This window comes from Anarrhichthys ocellatus, unplaced genomic scaffold (assembly GCF_004355925.1).
Source record: "Anarrhichthys ocellatus isolate YVR2014 unplaced genomic scaffold, GSC_Weel_1.0 scaffold16, whole genome shotgun sequence".
In the NCBI taxonomy this organism is placed as follows: Eukaryota; Metazoa; Chordata; class Actinopteri; order Perciformes; family Anarhichadidae; genus Anarrhichthys; species Anarrhichthys ocellatus.
The window spans coordinates 6,606,425-6,628,184 of record NW_022280046.1 but is presented as its reverse complement, the minus strand read 5'-3'; the positions used below and the strand labels follow the sequence as shown (position 1 = coordinate 6,628,184).

General features: G+C 41.1%; 1 protein-coding gene across 3 annotated transcripts in view; it reads right to left on the bottom strand.

Moving 5' to 3' along the window:
• Positions 1-14,612: 14,612 nt before the first annotated feature.
• Positions 14,613-21,760, bottom strand: part of igsf9a (immunoglobulin superfamily, member 9a) — a 42,652-nt gene continuing 35,504 nt past the window's right edge. For 2 of the 3 annotated variants that reach the window (XM_031855570.1, XM_031855569.1), the window contains exons 17-21: positions 21,138-21,308; positions 20,712-20,748; positions 18,100-20,391; positions 17,183-17,256; positions 14,613-15,650 (exon numbers count right to left, since the gene is read on the bottom strand). In XM_031855570.1, coding sequence (XP_031711430.1) covers positions 15,487-15,650; positions 17,183-17,256; positions 18,100-20,391; positions 20,712-20,748; positions 21,138-21,308 — 2,738 coding nt within the window. In that variant the 3' untranslated portion in view covers positions 14,613-15,486. Of the gene's footprint in view, positions 17,257-18,099; positions 20,392-20,711; positions 20,749-21,137; positions 21,309-21,760 lie in introns of all 3 variants that reach the window. The other variant, XM_031855571.1, reaches the window with a different exon arrangement.

Genomic DNA, 21,760 nt, shown 5'->3' with positions numbered 1-21,760 from the left:
TAAAAGCGTTGTCAAATAAATATCTGATAGGCTTAGGTTAGGTTCTAGCCCTATATCATTGGTTAAAAACAAGGCTCCGTGTGCTGGCTACGTCATATCTACGCACTGAGGCCGACTGACCTCAATCATCAGAAACCGACGTCGCTTCACGTGACGCTTCAGAGGAAAGGACGTCTCATGTCTGTTAAAACATATCTCCTCGCGTCTTCTCTCCTCTCCATTTGTGTCTGTACATGATCACTGTACAGAGTCGTTTTCTGGTCAGGGCCGTTTTCAGTGAACATTCCAATAAAAATGCACTTTAAATATTGATTTAAAAAAAAGATCGTATGTTTTCAGTTGATTTAATGGTGTTAAACGACTACTTATATTAATAAAGACACAGTTATCATCACTGTCAGAGTGGAGATGTTTTCTCTGTAGTCTGTTACCTGTTAAACAAACTGCATTGAGTATTTTTATACGTGTAGTATTTATACACAGTGTGTGTATTTATACTGTGTTCTGTGTCCTGCTTATACGCGCAGCATCGTTTCTACCGGCGGAATGCGTCTTATTTATTAATTATTTACGTCGGTATGTTTTTAAATTCTGATTGTGACGTCATCATAAAATAACCCACAATGATTATGGTTTCTCTTCATTACATTTTGTAAAAAGTGTTTCCTCTCTCCAGCTCTATGATTTTAATTACATAATACAAGCTATTTAGGGAAACAACAGATGAAACAGAAACTTGAGAGAAGGCTGAAGGACAGGTTCTTTGGCTTTACTGTGAACAGCAAACTCAAGCAGCTACCAGCTTACCTTGCAAAGACATGTGAGACAGATTTTCTTGTTTTCTATGAAAGTGCAAAGAAATACATAAGTGACAGATACGACTTCTCTGAGACCAGCTTTCATAGCAAAGTGGCAAAGCTTGGCCTCACAACTGCTGTGCCATATGAAGAATACAGTGATGCTATCCAGGCCTGCAATCTGAAAGACATTGATGTGGATGGACTGTATGAGGAATATGCCATGGTGGAAGCTTCCTTCAGCTCTCCAGAAATGGAAGGTTGCCACAGTGAGGAGCGATATCTGAAACTGTTTTCCAAAGCAGATGTACCACTCGTGAATCTCAGGAAGGTCGGCGCCTACATTTTCTCCATCTCATGCAGCAATGCACACACAGAACGAGTCTTTTCAATGATGACATCTGCATGGAGAAATGAGAGGAATCGGCTGGAGGTGGACAGTGTCAAGGCTGAGCTGCAAGTTTGTGTCAATTTCACCTTTCCCTGCACAGACGTGTACAAGAAGTTCCTTGGAGACAAAAAACTCTTGGATGCAGCCAGGAAAAATCTGAAGTATTGCAAATAGAGAATCAACTATTTGGTGAGTACACTAGTCTTATGTTTTATTTCCCAAACAGACATACACTATGATGATGTTGTGTCAGTGGCATCCACTTGATATGATGCAGTTTGTTTGCTGTGTATTTAATTGAGCAAATATAGGCTACTAATTTCCTGTAGGAAGCTCTTAAGCCAAATTGATTTCTAATGCAGCATTTTTGATTTGATGAATGGGCTACATATAATATGAATATTCATTGGATTTAAAACAATACAGATTTTTGAATGCTGATAACAGTATTGTTGCTATGTTGTTATGTGTCCCTGCAGGAGATGAACAGGCCCAGGCGCGGTGGGGGCTTGGCGACCATGATGACCGAGGTGCTGTTGAGCTTCTGCTGAGGGTGAAGGTGGAGTTTGCTTGAATACAAGTGGACTGCTGCACACATACACGGATGAAGACACTGCACACAAGTCCCCAATAGACTGAATCACTTTAGAAATTCTTTACTTTTTGAGCCGTTAAATGTTAACCAAATTTGTTTGGTTTTCTTTATGCTTTTAAAACATTCATTTATCTGTTAATTATTTATGTGACCTGTGATTTAATTTGTACATTTTAAGTCCACAAATGTTATGCTTTGTGGCACTCAGCACAGTGGTCAGTTTTTAAACACCACAATGTATTGAATAAATACAAATACTGTGAACAAACACTTTGACACTTTAAGACTATTTTTTCCTATTCTGTTACACATACATCATGTAGCAATCACACAAAGTTGTATTGTAGAGGGGAGCACGCCAGAGTCCTATGCAATTATTCACAGCTTCACTAAATACCGCAGAGTGTCCTCCTTTTTGGTGTTATGGATGTGGTCACCCTATCTGGAGTGTGTTAGCTAACGGGCTAGTCAGCGAACCTGTTATTTATTTTTTATGCAAAAGTTAACATTAAGAAGTTTACAACGTGACGGACCCCACCCTATTTTTCACGTGTTCATAATGTCATGTGTAATTTAACGATAACGACCCGCAGCTTGCGGTTTTGCATGGTCGAGTGAATTTGCACATATTAGAGTTAACGTCTGTACTAGCTAAAGCTAACGTTACTACGTTTTATGCACGTGCACAACGAACTAGCGCCGTATGCTACATTGGTTGGTTTTTGTTAGCTAGCTAACATGTTGCTGCAAAGTGCTTCGCCGTTCCTTAGTGTTGGTGGCGTTGAAACTCGAGGGCTGCTAGTTTAAGTTACCCGCGCGCGTGTACCATTAAGGTGCACTAGATACAGTCCAGGTAATGAAGTAGACTTAAAGCAGCACGCCGTTCTTTTGTGCACCCCATTTATTTGTGTTACCCGTAAGACTCCTTGACCTATGCTTTTCCTTCCCTGATGATACAAAACAAATAATGCTTAAATACTCATTTAAAATACTCAGCAAAAGGGGGGATGAAGGGTCTGTTGCTTTTCGTGGTCACCCCCTTCCTTCCAACACTCATAGTATTGTTTGTCATTATGATAAAACCATTTTAATGACTTGCAAATAGCTCCTTTACACACTTAAGGTAAACATAGTTAGAGGTTAGTGAAATCATCTTTTAAATTCTCAGTTCTCAGTGTACATTTAATAAATCATGGCAAACTGCTTTTCTGTTTTAGTAAAAAATGTACCATTACTCCTTGGCAATATTTATTGGCCATCTTTGAGCAACTTTGAAAATAAGGGGATGTGAAGCTGTTAGATTTGCATGGAGTTTTGACAACTATGCACATTGTTAACATGTTCTTATCTTTCCTTCATAGGATTTGGATGCAAGTTTTTCCACCCCAGTCAAGATGTCCTCTGAAAGCATTACAGACATTACCAGGCGTGATTCTAACCACTCCCGTGCCTGTCTACAGACTGCACCTGAACTTTCAAGACAACTGGTGCGTTAAAATCCCACCTTTCAAGAGTACATAAACAGTCTAATAAACCTAAAGTGCAGGTCACATTTTGTTGTGACTGTAAGGTCCTCTGTGTGCCAGAAAAATGCATAGGCCATCTCAGGGCTAATTTGAAGCAGCATGTGACTGTTTGTTGTCTATTCAAAAACTGTGAATTTACAAGTAATGTCCTTCAGTAGTCATGTAAGCTGGAAGTACAAATCTTACAGTGTTAATGATTTTAGATAATCTGTAATATCTCCAACAACTCCAACTGATCTACCAGAAGCAGATGAAGAATCGCCTGCAGAGTGCAATGATCCACAGGCTACTGTTGATTGTTCTGAAATAGAAAGCAGCATGTATCTAATGGTTTTGGACAATTATACAATTGAACATAAACTTGCATCATTGTTTCTTTACATGCAAACTGTTTTGTGCAGAGTTCTACAGAATTACTCGAGTGGACCTGAAGAGGATCTTCCTGTCATCATTGGATGCACACTCATCGCAGCTTATTAAGCTGTACAGATCACACTGCAGAACACTTGGAAAGGACATGAGGATCCTTCTAGACAACTTTGATGAACAGGTAATTAATAAGTAGGAAGTGCATGTGGTATAGCAGGGGTCCTCAATTGGATTTGAACTGGGACCAAAAACTGGGGGACAGACGAGGGGCATTTTCACAATTATTTAGTCCGACACAAGACATCAATTATAAAACGGACAACTATGCAAACCATAACATTGGAGCAGAGCATTTACCATCAGATCACCCTTTAATATTCCAGTTTGTCTAACAAAATAAATATGAATACACGTTAATGTTCACGGGTGTATTGTATTGTTTGACTTAATTGACATTTCAAATTGCTGATTTTGGAGATGAAAAGCAAGAGAGCGTTATTGTGTTTTCACCCTTAAGCTATGTCCAGAAACATGATGCCCATATATACAGTGGTAAAATATAGGTTCATTTAGTTAGTGAATACAGCCGACCTGAAATGCATGCTACAATGCTGGAAGCATTTTGCCAAATGCCTTTGTCTTCTATAGTTTGCATTGAATTTTTTGAATTATAATTATAAATATATACATTTTTAATCTTCATTTTGTATCTTTCAGACAACTGATGTGCTTGCCCACAGAAAGTCTACAGCTCTATGGGATCCACCGTTCTTTGATGGAGAAGCCGGACGGCTTTCTGAAGAAATAGCTGGTAAGACTAATGTGTCAATGTCATTAAGGTTGCACATTGAGCAAGAAAACACAAATGCAAACTTTCATCAAACCCTCATTTCTACTTCACTGTTACTTTGTTATTCCACCTAAATAGTTTAAGAAGTGTAACTTTACAGTTTTTAACATTTCATTTCATGTGATATCACCAATACTGGCAATATTACTGTAGCATCAAGGTTACATGCGAGTGTGGTGCCTGCATCACATGCATTTTGTAACAGCAATTCTCCCTCAAATGTACTGGTGACATTTATAATTCCAAGCCCAAATTAGTCATGGGTTTTGAGACCTGGTATACAGTGCATTCAGAATGTATTTAGACCTGTTGAAGATTTGTCTCACTTAAAAATGATGCATGTACATATTTTGCAGTATTTTTAATTGTAAAGTCATTCTCTGTCAGTGCATTTTCAAAGTCAAAATACCTTTTTGGTTAGCTAATCTTTTTAAGACAATAAAACTAAAAAAGCCCCTACACACCATTAGCACCCTTTGCCGCTACATGTCTTTAAGAATCTGGCAGATTTGGAGTGATTTTGTCCATTGTTTAATGGCAGATTTGCTCCAGTTCCTTCAGGTTTTTGTCACTTATTGAATCGAAGGAAGCCTGTACAGTGAGAGCAAATGTTTCCCTGTATTCTGCTCTATTTATTTATTTATTTATTTAATGACACGACATTCAGAGTATGAATATTTAAATATTCAAATACTATAATGCAAATGTGTAGGGGGTGAATATGGTATGAAAGTGGTATATTTTAGTTTTTAAAATCTGCAGAAAATTTACCAACCAAAAATGTATTTTGACTTTTCAAATGTATGGTTACAGAATGGGAAGGGGGAAAAAAAGAGAACTTTAAAGAGGGGGTGAATATTTCTGAAAGTCTCTATATGCTTGTTTTTCTTTAAAATACAGACCCGAAGGAATTTTGTGTCAAGAGAGTTGAACTTGGAATACTCAGTTGTTGAAGATGGCGTTGGGACGGTCCGCTCAAGTCCAACAACAATAAGCATCGCGCTGGTTATTGAGGAACGGATTGTCCTGGAGGATGTATGCAACTTCCCAACCGCATTTGCCCTTTTGTTTGGGCTCATCTAGGCTCTTAACCTGGACTATCCGAAGGACTTACGGTACACATTTTTGAAGTAATTCAAAAGGTGCTCATGAACCTTGGTACCCAGTGCTCTACCCGGGTTCAGGTCTTAAAGAACAGTTTGCTGAAGTAGCCTGTCATATCTAAACCACGCCTATGGTCTTGCCTAGATTTTCATGAGGGACTGAAATGTCACCAACTTGACCAAATGCCGATGGTATGAGTTGACCAAATTGGTCAACACCCTTAAGTATTAGATGTTTAACAAGTTTAGTATTTGCCTTACTACTTAGTATATTACAGCTGAACTATCCACTGCTGGTCCTGCACTTTAGGTATATTATAATTTAATATTAATTTTAGTTTATTGTTGTTACTGCCACATAGCGCCATGCAGACACATATTTGCATTTATTTTTGTTTTGACCGAGTATTAGGAGGGAACTTTAGTCGGTGTCTTTGGGTTTAAAATGGCGTGAAGTAGAGATTATAAGGATGTTGACCCCCTTCTGTCTCCTATTCAAGTGTTGAAATTGAAAGACAATATTGTTTTGCAAGCAAATAACTTATTAAACATTTTGTGTTTTAAGATGTTTCTTTTCTTTAACAGTGTACGTTTCGAATTAATTAAAAATGAAGGCTGTAAAAAAAAAAAAAAGAAAAGTTGAGTATACTTAAAAAGGTTAAGCAACCAGCTGCACAGCTTTTTTGAGTATACTCAAAAAGTGCTGTTAATGTATGTTTTCAATCTATAAGAACACACAATTTCAAGTGTTCTTTACTTAAGTACATGAGTAGACGTGAGGATCAAACTCCATATTTTAAGTTATGTTAACTTAAGTACATAAGTAGGTCTGAATAGTAATGTTAAGTTTGGCAAACTTAAAATAGCACTTCAACCCATTAGCCCTTAGTTGAGTATACTCAAAAAAGCTGTGCAGCTGGTTGCTTAACCTTTTTAAGTATACTCAACTTTTTTTTTTGAGGTTTTTTTTAGGGTGTGGACACCCCTTCATGGACCGGAAGGCACATTGAAGGCACAGCATTTGGGAAGAATCTGCCCGAATCGAACCGCTGAGCTTCTGATTGAAAGACGACCTGCCACAGCCACAATACTCAAAGTGCGTACCAATGGCCATTAGAAAAATGCAAGTTTTGTAACATTTTTTTTTTTTACGGTTTCTGAAATTGAGTGTTTAAATATGCAAATAAGGCATTATCTAATGCTAACTTTTTGTGAATTTAGGAGAAATCTACTGACGCAGATAGACAGAGTAGTAAAATAAACACCTACATGTGTATTTTGGATGCTTTATTTTCCTGTAGTCTGAAAGAAAGAAGCTAAATAAGCCCAAAATCTGAAAATTGATGAGTGGATGAAAAGCGATGTTTTCGCCTGAGGTGTCTTAATTAGTGAGGTTTTTTGTGAAGATGCATGCGTTTGGGAAGAAGTGAGCATATGACGTGGAGGCATATGCAAAAAGTTTTCAACAATACAAGGTAACAGGGTTTGAGTAATTAGTGCACAAATGGTCATTTTGTGGGCGAAGTGTTCTTTTTGTACAGGAGAACCAGCAGCCAGTCCTCCCCTTGTGTTGTCTGACAGTGCTATAATTAAACACACATTTGCCAGGTTTACTGCTGTAATTACTGAGGAAGTGTGAAAATGCCAACTAAACCCCACTGGCACTCTAGGTATTCACAAGTAATTCAATTTGCTTTTTTTGATTTGAGCTTTTTGTGTTTCTCTGTTGGAAATGTGAAAATTATAGGCATAACATGCTTTTTTCTTATTGAGTTGCACGATAGACAGTGATTGAACAACGAAGTCACCACAGACAGCCCAGTGACTGGAGAGGCTCATTGTGCATCAATGTGAGGAAGGAAAAGTCAGTCAACACGGTAAAAGAAGCAATGATGGTTATATCATCTTTGTCTCCACAAAGCCTAATCACTTTAAGACATCCCCAAGTTAATACAAATGGAGCTTGCACTTAGAATAGTATTGCTGTTTGGATGAAAAGTAGTTAAAAGTGTTCATTGGCTTTAATAGTCTCTGCGTGTCTCACCCAATGAGAACGAAGCGTCTATTTTTTATTTGCCAGTTAAAGGGCTTACCTGCTGACATAGTTAAACTGCTGCGAGTTAAGTCGGTCTCCAGTGGTGATCCATGATAATCACACCCAGTCGTGATCCCAATCAGAATGAGACGGAGAGAGGCGGACGAAAAAAGAAGCCGTGTCATCCGAGGTCGACAAGAATGAAAAGCATAATCTTTAAAACCATCAGTTTTCATACGAGGCTTCTCTTGGAAATATTAAGCAAACAGGAGGGGACCAACAAATGGAAAGCTACACCTTCTCACTGTATATACATCCACAGAATAACCTTTGGCATTTTATTTCTATGCCAGTGAGCGCCCACATTCTCCCGAAATAGCCCCATTTTTCAAAGGTTCCGGATCAACTAAGTCCCATTGATTTTGAAAGTATTTGTGTATGCGAAATGCTCAAAATGAGCAAAGGGGAATACCAATCAGTTTAAAGAATCCGCGTTACTTCTTCGAGTGTAGGAGAGTCCGATCGATGGCTGCTTTTGATTCCAGTGTCTGATGAACAATGGAATGTAAAGATCCTGGAAGTTAGTGGAATGGAAACATGATGCTTTGTGGTTCTTTATTAATACAGAAATGCATCGCATACATGGCTGCCTTGTTAATCTGTGATTTACTTGGTGGAAAAGTAGACGAATGGTTTGAAGAGGCAGTGAGAGACCAAAGAGATTTACAAAACAAAGCTTATATCATCGTACATGAATTCCTAAAATGTGTTACAATATTGCATTATTATTTGAAACCATGTTAACCCTGAGTCAGGGATGGCATACAAAGTGCATTAATCCCACAGCTGTCTCCAAGTTATAGTTTCTACATGACACACAAATACACAAAAAAAACGAATCAACTACATTCAAAATCTGCTTATACAATTAAAAATGTACAAATAAATCTAAATATGATATTGAAAATATAACTTAAAGTAAGCCAATATTTAAAAAAACAAAAACATAATTCCTCATCCAAATATAGACAAAATAGTTCCCAATAAGAAAACTTGCCTGAATAACAAGCTCTTTTATTTCCTTCTGTTGTAAACATTACTGCAACCGTAATCACAGTACACACACATATATGCTTAATTTTTACAATATAAATCTGTATATTTCCCCCAGGTTTTAATAATATATATGTATATAAATATATATATACACACACAGTAAGTCCGCAGCTCAAAGCTTTCACCTACAGTTATGTCAGGTGATGACAGGAGAGCCATCTGATACAACATATGTCAGCAATCAAACACCCCAAAAGAGCCCAATGTCAACATGCGCCGCGAGAAACGGGGCTCAATTAGGGATTTCTGTGGAAGTGCGTTATCAAGGACACGGTACAACCAGCCATTATAATAAGGTTATCAATTCTGGATGAACATGCTTTGCAATCAATGAGAGAATAAGAACCACTTACTGGTAGGGTATGGCCCTTGGGATAACTAGTACACAGATGTTTTTCAAAAAGGAAGTCTCTTGGGCAAATGTCTAATTAAAGTGAAATAGGGGTTAAGAGAGATTCTGCCGTACTATGAAGTCAATACAACAGAAGAAAAGTCATTCTCTCCCCCGATGCTATTATTCCACACTCTGCTGGGAGGCATTCGGTGAAGTAATTAACTTTGCTGACATGTTGTGAATTCTCGCCTCTCCGACTGAACGCTGCATGTGCAGATGGACTGATTGAAAAACTTCCATTTAGGTTTCAATCTTTAAATTATTCACGTCCGCCCATATTACTATGGTAATATTGATGATAATCACACTCATTTTACACTTGGCAGGAGATAATAGTTGCAGCTTATCCTCAGCGATGAGTGCTTAATTGCCATCCTCGTTCTCTCTGCAACGCAAAACAGAGTACCTGCTGTAGTCCACTTGAAGATGGATAAACACGAAAATAATCACGTGCGCAAGGTTGAATGAAACAAACGTCACAGTGGAAAACACAAGATGAAAATGTCATCTGATCAGGTGTGCCCTTCACTTACAATTTCTTCGTTGAAGTGATCCCTCACGTTTGGTCCCATGTGTCACACAATGAGGTCATTGTTGTTGTTTCGCTTGCTTACAAACAGAGGAGTATTGCTGGTGGGCGGTGCTTGGTTTTCAACATGGCTGCCAGGTCACAGGTTTTCTCATGTAAACAGCTGAACAGTTTGCTAAAATATGTTTCTGAAAACGTTTGAGGCGAGGAACAGGAATCAACGCCGCCTAGTTTGACAGGCGAGCTTCGCCAGCAGTGATTGACAGCTGCGTTAGAGAATCCTCTGCTTTTCTTTGGGTGCAGTGGAATCGTTCAAATACATTTAGGAGCACTAAAAGGAGGCAGACAAACCAGATTTATTTTTTTTAAATTATATTTCTCATGTATGTAACTGTCAGTGTATAGAGACAGTTTGAGCAAATATAACAAAGTTATTTTAATGAAAGTTACCAGCTGCAGCTTTAAGATAATGGAACAAAGTTACATTCCAGGAGACTTTGACTTAAAGACGACCAAAGACTTTTCATGAAGTAATTTAGTAAAGTAATGATCCATAAAGTGAAAAGGCTTTTTTGATGCCGTTTGTGGTCAGCGTTAGGAGTGTCCCGATACACCAGTATTGACGGTAACCGCGTAGACTGTATATATGAAAAGTGGACATAGTCATCGTGACATCACCGTGGACTGCCGTTTTGAAGCCTCGAGTTCGGGCAAATTTGCCGTCGCCATCTTGGATTACGGCCATTGCCATGTTTTTTTTGCAGTCAATGAACGTAAGTGACCATATTTGGAATGTGGAGGAGCGGCGTGTACTGCTCTGGTAGCAGCAGCGGCCTGTCAATCACAGTAAACCCGCCCTAAATGATACGCTGTATCGTCTAAATGGACCATGATTTACTAAATGAAGCTCGTGCTGTATTGAAGAAGACTTGAAACTAGAGATTGAGACCATGAATGTTCACAATGTTTACTGAAGGAATAAATCAAGTGAGAAGTAGAGTCATTTTCTCATAGACTTCTATACGATCTGAATTATTTTTGCAACCAGAGTGGCCGCCTCCTGCTGGTCAGTTGAGAGAAATCAAGTTTTAAGAGACTTCCGCACTGGCTTCACTCTTCAGAAGCAGAGGGTGACCATCATATTTAAAAAATGAAAATATTTTAATAATACACATATGAAAATATTGTGTAAATAATCCAGCGCCTCTCACATCACGCGCTGATGCAGTTATGGTTACAGTATGAAGCAGCTAACAACGTTTTGTTCTGTCCTTCGAAAAACATCTACAAAACAAAGCAGCACCCTTTTTCAACAGCAGATCTCTTTGATAAAATGACAAGTTTGTTTGGCTGCACTGTCTACGAACACATCAGTTGTACATTGCTGACACAGCAACCACGGGAGTCACCAAATCACCCAGGATTTAAATTTTATAGATCATTACTTTAACCGTCATCGTTGGCATAATTGGGAGGTAATTGGAAGCCAACATTGACTGAGAGTAACCTCAAACCCTCAGCACTTGAAGCATTTGTGTCAAGGGTCAGCGAACACAACAAAGATCACAAACCATATACACATCGGGCCTCCGTGCACCTCCTCTACACAAAGCCGATATTCAAGCTGTCACTGTGTCACTTCTTGTATAAAGAGCGTGAAAAATAAAATCACAGGATGAAATAAACATCTTCACTGAAAAATATCGCTTCATAAACAAAAGCAGTCACTGGTGGTTTGACAGCTACAGATTGAGCTGAGAACAAAGCCTGAATGTCAAGCTGATAAATTCACTCCGTGTACACGTGGAAAACTAAAAGATGTTACCCGTCAGTGTGGATTGCTGTTTTTGTCGTTGCAATGCCACGAGTGTTTTCCCTTTGAAATGAGCTGTTGATGAAGGAGGCGCACCACACTGGCACTCGCTCATTACTGCTTTCTTTGTCTGCTCTCAGCAAAACTCTACTCCGCCGCCTTCAGACATGAAATATACGTTTGTCCCGCCCCTTCATCTCTGATGTCAACGGAATATAAAAAAGTCAAAATAAATGGCAGCGCAGAGGATTAAAAAAGATGACTGTGACATTACCTACGATCATTTTCTCGGGAGCAGGGCTGTCTGCTGTACTCGTACCATTAGTTTAATTGGAGGCCGGTTGAGATGTAAGACTAGTGTTTTATCTGTCGATGAAGTCCGCTGCCCGCTCAAGTGTCAAAAGGGCAGAATCAAGCTGTACATCTGTGCACCGTCACATTTTCTCTTTGGTTTACAACGTGTAGAAGAAGCAGAGTGAAGAGAGAGTGGCTGTCGCTGCTATAAAAACAACTCTAAGAGCACCGAATGTTTGCAGCAGTTATCTAAATTGAATAAAATAGTAACTTCAATGGAGGCCCACACAACCTATTTTCTCAATCAGCTTCTTCCTGGGAGCGATTGGGTCTAAAAGTCGTCTCTCGCCAAACGGCTCTTACGTAAACACACTATTTTCTGCCAAAGTTACAAAAGTTTGAGTTGTTTCATTTTTACTGGTCGATTGCTTTTTTATTTTCTGTGCTCTTACAGTTTGTTTCAAAATGGGCAGGGCTCAGCTGGAAAAATGTTCTGTCACATACTTAACACTGTCGGGGTTGATTTGAATCAGAACGTGATGACACTTAGTGGGTTAAGTCAAGTCTTAGACGTTTCTTTTTTAGTCATGAATATTTAAAGTTATCGAGAAACATTTCAGATTTAACGTTTTCGGGGGTTTAAAAAAAAATCTGGTTAAATGTTCTCAAAAAAGTGCAAAAATCTGATTTTATTTTAAATGTAAAAATGTAGGTGAGATTTGGACTAGTACAATACCATTTGCAGGTCAAACTTTCTGGTCTTTCATCTCTTAAAAGGACTCATTATCGGCAGCTTATTTGCATCTCACTTTGGCCAACATCCTCTTCATGCTACAGATAAGTTAACTTTTGGAAGCTGAATGAAAAAAGCTGGTCTGCTACTGTTAAAACAAATCAGAATTATGTCTGCTGTAAATACGGTGGAGTGCGAGAGGCTGTGACGGCCACTTTTCTACAAACAAAAAGAGTTTTTTTGAAAAATGCTATCATCACATTTTCATTTTAAAAACAAGAGAACCCAGACCGGGAAAGTTTTTCAGTACGCTGACATTCACTCACATAAAAACTCAGGTTACTCACTAATTATGGCGAGTTCAGAATGTACCAAGCTAACATGAGTGCCGTATGGTTTCACTCTTCGATTTGTATGCGACATTTATTTTCCTTGATAGATTTCAAGCTTCAAGAGTCACTTCCTGCCATTTGCAAATATTTAATCCGCTGCTTAATGGCCATAATAAAAGAGTGCTTGCTTTAAAGCTAATCCCATTAAGTACACACAATAACTGAAAAAGGAAGCAGTATAACAATCAGGTTTATGAGTTCTCGCTGGTGTTTGAACAGGATTCTGTTGTGATGTTTTATTCTGTTGCTACTCTGGAGTACGGTGTATCCACATTTCTATACAGCCAGTAGTGTGTGTGCATACACTTACAGCATAGAGCTGTTCTCCCTATGTTTACACTATTCAGGTTGTAGCCCTGAAAGTTAAAAACTGGCAGAATTATTTCCTAAAAAGTATTATATTGAGTACATTTAAAAAAAAAAAAAAAAAAAAAAACGGGGGGGAAACAAAAAAAACTTGCTGACTCAAGTCCCAGGAGCAGCACATGGGGTTTGATCATTCACGGACCTGAGGTACGATATGTGTAAACGACAAAATGAAAATGTCCTGCAGACGTGAAACATTGATTTGCAGTAAATGTAGCCTCTATGAGTGAATTTCAATTATAGGAATGATACCCCACAATGCTCTGGTACGCTGTGGAGCGCCGAGTTAATTATTTGGTTGACTAATGTGAAGGCCTTGAGCGAGAGCAGTGAAGCCGAACCCAATTTTCCCTTCTCTTCCATTGTTCATGAAGAAAAGAGCATGAAGCATAGGCATGTTTCTCTCAGCGGGTTTGCAGTCGGTGGTGGCAGGTTTGGGGCCGCGAGAGTCACTGGTTCCATCCCGCAGAACGAACAGGAACAATCTCAATCTACATTGGGAAGTCGGCCTTGGCGAGATCAATATACTATATCACAACAGACTAAACTCTTTGCACACGCGAGTGCCCAGTGACACCAGACAGTGGCAGGGCATTTAAAGGGGCTTCCCACCCTTTAAGAGAGTCAACATTATTTCTTCATGAATGTTTTTGAGATTAGAGGCAGATAAAGGTAATGATAACGATAATGCTAGTTAGAGTCGGTCAAATTGAGCTTGCCTTCTTTGTTTGCCTTTCATTTTTAAAAATCTTCGGTAATGAAGTCAACAATATGCACATTGGCGCATGAAGCCATCCATCAACATCTGGCCAGTTTTTCGATCAGGCTTCTTTCCATTGAAAAGAGTTGGCAACATTGTTTTAGGGAATTGTTTTTTCCAGATTATTAACCAGCAAGTCAGATATATTGAGTGAATCCACCGAACATATGGCTTCCACCGAAATTAGTTAATTTGTGTCTAAAACTTGGTCGTTATAAATGCTGATGTGCACTCAAATCACATTGTGTTCATTTTGGATTACAATTAATTTTTTTAATTACCACATCAGCATTTTGTAATACGACAGTATTACTATGCAGTAGCCACCGCAGTACCTGCTGTTGACCTGCCCTCAAACAAGGCATTTAACCACTTATCTGGTGCCACTTAGCAGCACCACTGTCGGCTCCCGAGTGTCACTGTTTACAACTGTGCGAGTATACAGCAGGTGCTGCAGGGAGTCATTGAGTGAATTGATCCTTGGTAAATAAACTGAAAACTAAAAGCTAATTTCCCTTTGTGTCCATAAAAAATAAAACGGGCAAACCCTACAAGTCGACCCGACCCTCTTTAATTACCAAAGATAATTAGAGTTCTTGAAGGCTTTTAGCCACACGGAGTAGATCGTTAGATACCGAGAATTCAAAGTATTTCATGGGCAAAAAAAAAAGCAGATAATGATCTCCGTTGGGGAATTGTCCTTTTAGAAACAGTTTTACACTAAAGCAAAATATGAACATTGCAGCAAAGTAGCGTTTTTATATTCTATTTATCTTCCTTATTTATCGGCATTTCATCAACAGCTCTTGTTGAACTCAAAAAGGTGATTGATGATATCTAAAAACGTAATCATCCCCAGCCCATAACCAGTCACTTGATGATGACTGAGACTGTTTTTCCCCTTGTGTGGCCACTGAGTCGTCCCCGGATGATGAATACATATCTATCCACCCACCCACCCACCCACACACACACACCCACACACACACACACACACACACACACACACACACACACACGAGAACGTGGTGAAGACATCAGCACAGTGGAAAGCTTTGATATCGGCAGATTGGCAGACTCTTCTCAAAAGAAAATGCAGAGTGTGTGATGGCGATGGGTAACAAAGCAAAGCAACCTTTAAAAGCTCTGAATAAGGGGTAAAGGTGATTTTGTGTTTCCATCACTTTTACCCAGAGCAATATTGTTGAAGACCATTATTTTCCGAGTGAAGGTTATCAAAGAGACCGAGCAGAAGACTCCCCCTTAAAAGCAATTTCGTCCTTTTTTCTTGGTTTGAAAAAGGGGAATTAGATCGATTCAGACAAAAAGCTCACTTTCTGCCACATGCAATTTTTGTCGCCTTGTGGTGCCAGTCAATAAGTGAGAGGACACACCAGGTGAGATGAGCCGAAGGCTGGCGCTGTCAGAACAGCACAGTCTCTGGTTCTGACTCAGCAGAGCAGCTGCTTTGATGCCCCAGGAGCAGAGAGAGCTGAGCACAATTTTTCTGTGCCTTAGTGGAGCGCTGCATTCTGGGGAGGCTGCAGCACGGAGCGGGCTTCAGCGGATTCAGCGAGGGCGGCAGGTCTGTGGGTAAAAAGAAACTGACATTATCTCGTAATGTTTTACCACAGATATTATAAATGTCCACAGCCTGTGGGTTCCGTACACTGGAACCTGAACTCCCACGGATATCAAACAATCGCTTATGGGTTAAATATTTAATACTGGCTTCTGAGTGCAAATGTGCCATAGAGTGAAAACATGTCTGACCTTAATTTGTTCTTGAAACACAGTAACAAATGTCACATAGGTCAGATCAGAAATTGCTAAGTGTTGCTGTTAAGGCCTGTTAAATGTTGCCACTTACTATGCATACCACGCTGCTACTGCACGCCACATTAAGTCTGCCCAATATACATTTGAGCCAGTAGGGAACGCTATACTACATATAAATCACACCAAATGTAATAGTAAATACTGAATATGTATACTATATATATTGTCATCTATATCACTGATTAAATACATTCATTGAAAAAAGTATTTGTTATTATATAATGTGGAAACACTGGGGGCCACTAAAATCATTAGAACAAGGTGGAGTACAAACTGGTCACCAGTCAATCACAGGGCCGACACAGAGACGACGACCACCATTCACACTCGCACCGACGGGCCATTTTTTTGCGTCGCCAATCCACCAAAGCTGCATGTCTGTAGACTGTGGGAGGAAGCTGGAGGACCGCGAGAAAACCTGTGAGGATACAGTACGCAAACTCCACACGGAAGGGTCCAAGACGACCTGCGGGTTCAAACCGCGAACCCTCTAAACGCTGATACCAAAGCTTGAGACTGACATTTTATCCTCGTCGTGTTCACAATGAGAAAATCCACAAGCCTAGCACCTTGTGAGTCCATGTGTGCGAGTCATCATGGCAAAATGTTGCCCCGGAGTCACCTACTGGAGCAGGAACCATCACAGAGGCACTTTTGAGTACTTTACCAGACGTTATTTTTTTCTGCCTTTGAATAGATCTTGTCAAAACGATAGCGTTGAAAGCGTGCAAGACACAGACATCAAACTTTACAGGTGTGCACTTGAGATCAAAATAAAGGTTGAGTTCAAAGATGGCCGTGGTCTGAGCAAGGTGTGTGTGGTGGGGGGGGGATTTGATGGGTGTGGTCTGAGCACGGGCGGCGGAAGAAGCGCGAGTAGGAGGCGATGAAGGGGACTATTTACGTCTCTGGTCTGATTTGGCTTCACTTCTCTTGTTCTCTGCGTCTTTTTGGAAGGAAGGTACGGTGAGCCCAAAACGGGTATGACCGAAGTTATATACCAAAAACCACAGGCCACCCCTGTCCAGTGACAATTTCTCCATCTTTAGAAAGATGTTATCATGTTCTAATCCACTCGGGAGCATGGCATCCCCGCAGATTAAATGAGGAAGATACCGTTTGGAAGAATCAAGATCAACTTCACAACAATCGCCCAGCGTTTGTTTTTTCCTTTCACCTCAACACTGTACACTGTATTGATTTGTAATTCCAAAACAGACAAATGTATCTTGTTAAAACATGAACTGCTTGTTGCTCAACAAGGAAAGAAAAACACTCACCGTCATGGTCTCCGGGCTGTGAGCTGAAATCAGCAGCATCCCACTCATAATTCTCATCAACTGAGGCCTTTCTCCTGGAAAGGTCACAAAACATCACTTAGTATATAAACACAGTTCAACGCAGGCATCGACGCACTCATTAATGTTTACCGATGACAAAGAACTCGCAATAAATCATAAAGGACCTACATTAAAATAAGTGTTGACTTTTCTTTTAACATGCGACTCTGCTTCTTTAAAGGTGTGTTCATTATTACAAAAGCAATGAAATGTTTACCTACAGCACAAATACACTGAAGAAATCCAGTCTCAGAGTATTACAGGACATTACATTACAGTCATTTAGCAGACGCTTTTATCCAAAGCGACTTACAATTCAGATTCTATCACATTTCTACACCGTAGAACGGGAGCAATTTTGGGGTTGTCTTGCTCAAGGACACATCGACATGCGACTAGCGGAGCCGGAGATCGAACCGCCGATCCTCTGATTGAAGGACGGCCCTGCTATCAACTTAGCCACTAGAGTAATGAAACATGATGCTTTATGCGATTCATCCATGCTTGTTTCAGATACATTTATTGCTTTTATATTGTTTTGACATTTCTCAACCGTTACTTCAAACATAACTTGACCCTCACTTAATTATGAGTCGTAAAATAACTTAATAAAGAAAAGAATATGTCTGTTATGAAACTGGCTGGGTATTAACTGGGTATGTGAAAGATAATCAGACTCTGAAAACACACTAAACTTTCTGTATTGCAATCTATAAATTATATAGGAATATAGTGTATATTAGGCTCAATTTCAAAGCCTTATAATGACCACAAGGGATCCTCCAGCACTACAAATGTTAGCCTTCATATTTTCTTCAATAAAGCATAATTCCCCTCATTCATTATGTCCCTAATACCTTTGGCTTGGTTCCATTTGGTGACTGTGCTTGTCCTCTGTGCTACCCTGGCCCTCCTCTACGGTCTCAGGTGAGCTGGTGAGGGTTGGGGAAAGGTGACACAGGGACAGGCGTCCGTTGGCGGGCTCCATGCTGCCTCGCCCGCTGCTGGCATAACTGCTGTAGCTGCTCCCGGACTCTGGCACCTCGTAGCCCCCCGCCTCCACCTCTAGTGCCTCTTGGTAATAGTCGTCGGGTGGTAAGCATCTGGAAGCTTCCTTCATGGCCTCCAAGGAATCTACTGCCTTTTTCATGGCCTCCCGGTAGTCTACTGGCCATTTGGCGGCATTGGGAACGATGAACGCCTCTCCTCTTGGCTCGCAGTGGCAAGGCACGTCAGCTTTTGGTATGGTCCTCTCTGGTCTGCTTCTTAGAGATAAAGCATCCACAGCAGGAGGTGACCGGGAGGCAGCTTGGGTAGCAGGAGTACTTGCTGGAGATTTGGAGATCTTCCTGGTCAGAGATCTCTGGGGATCCCAGAACAGAGTGTCTCGATGACGTGAAGACGCAACAGAGCAGTTCTCTTGGCTGAGAGAGTCTATCCACGCATCAGGAGGCAGGAAACTGCTCTCTCTCCGTCTCCGTGAGTCAAGGCTCTGACTTCGCTGCTTAGAGTCCCAGAGTTTAGAGCAATGTGTCCCAGCTCTCCGGGGTTCTGGTTTTGGAGTTTGCGGAGCAGCTGGGACCCTGACAATATCGTCCACAGAAGCAGGTCTGCTGCAGTGAAAGCTTGCGCTCCTGCTCGCGTCCCCACGGCGACCTCTGCGAGTCAGCGAGCGCCCATGTTGCACATGCGAGGCGATTTTGTCGTGCAGCATTGGCTTCGCAGGCCGCATTGCACACGCCTCCAACTCTGGCTCATCCACGCTCATCTCGACACACACTTCTTCATCAGTGAGCTGAGGGAACGCTACCTCCGCTTTTGCGGAGTCTGGCACTCCATTGGCAGCCCAATTAGATCCCTCAATGTATTTACTGCTATGGAAAGACGACGTTGAAATGCTGCCATGACTAAGATTGTTCTGTCTCCGTGCCCCACAGCATGAATCATTCGTTTGCATTACTAAGACTGTGGATTGTGGTGAATTATCATAGCCCTCTGGTGCTGCCTCTACCCTTTCATGTCTCTGGTGCTTTGAGGAGAGATGTGGGAGAGTTAATCTGCCTTTGGAAAAGCTGCCTACCTCCTGAGATAGGAGGGGGGTCTGTTCGGCAGGATGAAGGTCGGCGGACTTAAAACAAGAGGAACTCGCGGTTGAACACGCACTGAAGCAGGTCCGGGCCGGGATCAGAGTCAGAGGTTGGCGGACATCCCAATGTACAGAAGAGGAAGAAAAAGGGCTCTGTGATAGAGCAAAGCTTTCCTTGATGCCCTGGGGAAATCTGTGGGGCAACGTGCTGCTTTTATATTCCCACACAAGCTCCTTACCACCAACCTCACCGCTCTCCACATCGCAATGCTCCCTCTTCACTTCTCTCATGGAGCCCCTGTCCAGAGTGTACCTCTGGAGCTCCCTCTCCAGTTCCTCCCTCTCCCGAGCCAGCTTCAGACAGCGACTCAGGTTTCCTCTCTCCCTCTCATGCTCCATCTGGAGCACCAGAGCGCTGGCGGTCGTGGATGGCTGACCAAGGCCAGACCGGATGTGTGGGAGCACTGGAAATGTGGGAGTTATTCTTCTGTCTTGATAAGGAATGGTGGCCAAACTACTGTTTGAAGCCAGGCTGTTGAAGTCAGGAAAGCCATCATAGTTCTCCTTCTGATCCGAGATGTAAGAGCTGTGATGGGACAAGCCTTGGGCGAGGCCAAGACTTTGCTTTGTGGAATCAGCCTCTGCTGGTTTGCAAGGTGGAACATCAACAGAGAGCACAAACGCTGGCTGCTTCCTGTCTTCCCTATCCGAGTGCACTGACACAGACCTTCGGACTCGAGCTTGGTCATACCTTCCACTCTCCTTGATGGGAACACTCTGCGCGTCATGGTTGTACGGTAGGAGTGCGAAGCGCCCATCCGTGCCTCTGGAGATCAACTCGATTGCGGAAGGAATCGGAGAAGAAGTTGTCCTCGTAAGGCGGCCTCTGCCGTGGGCGGACGGGAGTTGCTTTTGCCGATGATGACTGTCAGCGCTAAAGGAGGAATAGTCTGTCTGTGAGGATGAGGAGGTGGTGGTAGAGGAAGTGGTGGGATAGAGGATGCTGGCTGGAAGTAGGCTCGTCTTCAACACACTGTCTGGACTGCCAGTGCCGGAAGTCTTTCTGTGAGTCAGAGAAAGAGGGGGAGGGAGGGGTGAAAGAAGAAAATTGTAAGAAAAAAAAAAAAACGGAAGTGTAAGAGGGAGAGAAATAGAGGCAGAAAAAATACGATTGAGTGAGAGTGAAAGAGGGGGCGGGAGAGATGTAGACAGAGAAAGACTAAAACAGCAGCAGCGGCGGCGGCAGCAATAGATGAGGAAGAAAAAGAAGATCTGAAATGGAAAAAAAAACAAGTGCTGGCATTCTCGACATTTAGTTTTTAAAGGAAGCAGAGGGAAAGGTCAATGGGAGGCCTTATAATGAAATGATAAAGGGGTACTTACACTGATGGGGAGCATTTATAGATGACAGAGAGGGGCTCTGAAAGGGAGGGAGAGGGGCAAGATGGTATCTGACTCATTAGGATACAACCACACTGACCAAGAAGTAAAAACATGATCAACCCTAATAAGGGCCCATTAAAGGGCCCGAGGCACCCAAGCTTGTCCAAAATGTTAATTACACTTACATTTATCAACCACTAATGAGAAATTATCCTAATTAGCAAGTAATGTATATGACATCAATAACTTTTACAACTGAATGGATGAGCAGGGGGACAAGAGGAGCGCTAAATCCATGCAGTGGGGTATGATTTATATAAAGGATTGAAAGTGCCTTCAATATTTTATTGAATAAATGATGTTATTCATGACGCAGTTCATCAAAGTGAGTGTCTGCTGAGTCTCCGGAGTGAGGGGCATTTTTACCGTGCTTCTTCTTTCTGAGACGCTGGTCCCTCTTGCGGCTGATGACACAGGCGGACCCCAGCAGCAAGACCAGTGCCAAGCACATGAAGCCGACCCCGCCCAGCACGCCGGCCAGTAACGGCTCGGGGACGAGCTCCAGCAGTCGGGATGTGGCAGGGTAGATCTCCATCCCTGTGACATCATTTGAGCAGTGATACACATATAGATATGTTACTAATTAAAAGCAAAAGCAAGCCAAGTGAGACTAAAGTGTCAGCAATAACCATATAAACCAACGAAATGATGAATGAATGAAAGGACCAGAAAAAACACATGCTTGCCGTAGAAGCAACACGCACTGAGACAATAAAGATAACTTTAAAAATGCAAATATAATTAAATCTAAATGTTTTTTTAAAGTACATTTTAAAATACATGTTTTGAAATTAATTTATTGTGCAATTTCCTACTTCATAAAAAAGTATTAATGTGTATTGATTACAAAAATGTTAAACATTTATGTTTTAATATTTAATTATCCTTTTAAACTTTAAATTGATTCAAATGCATTCAGTGTTAATTAATTTAAAATAATGCATGCATTATTATAATTGAGATATGTGCGCGTATACATATGTAGTCAG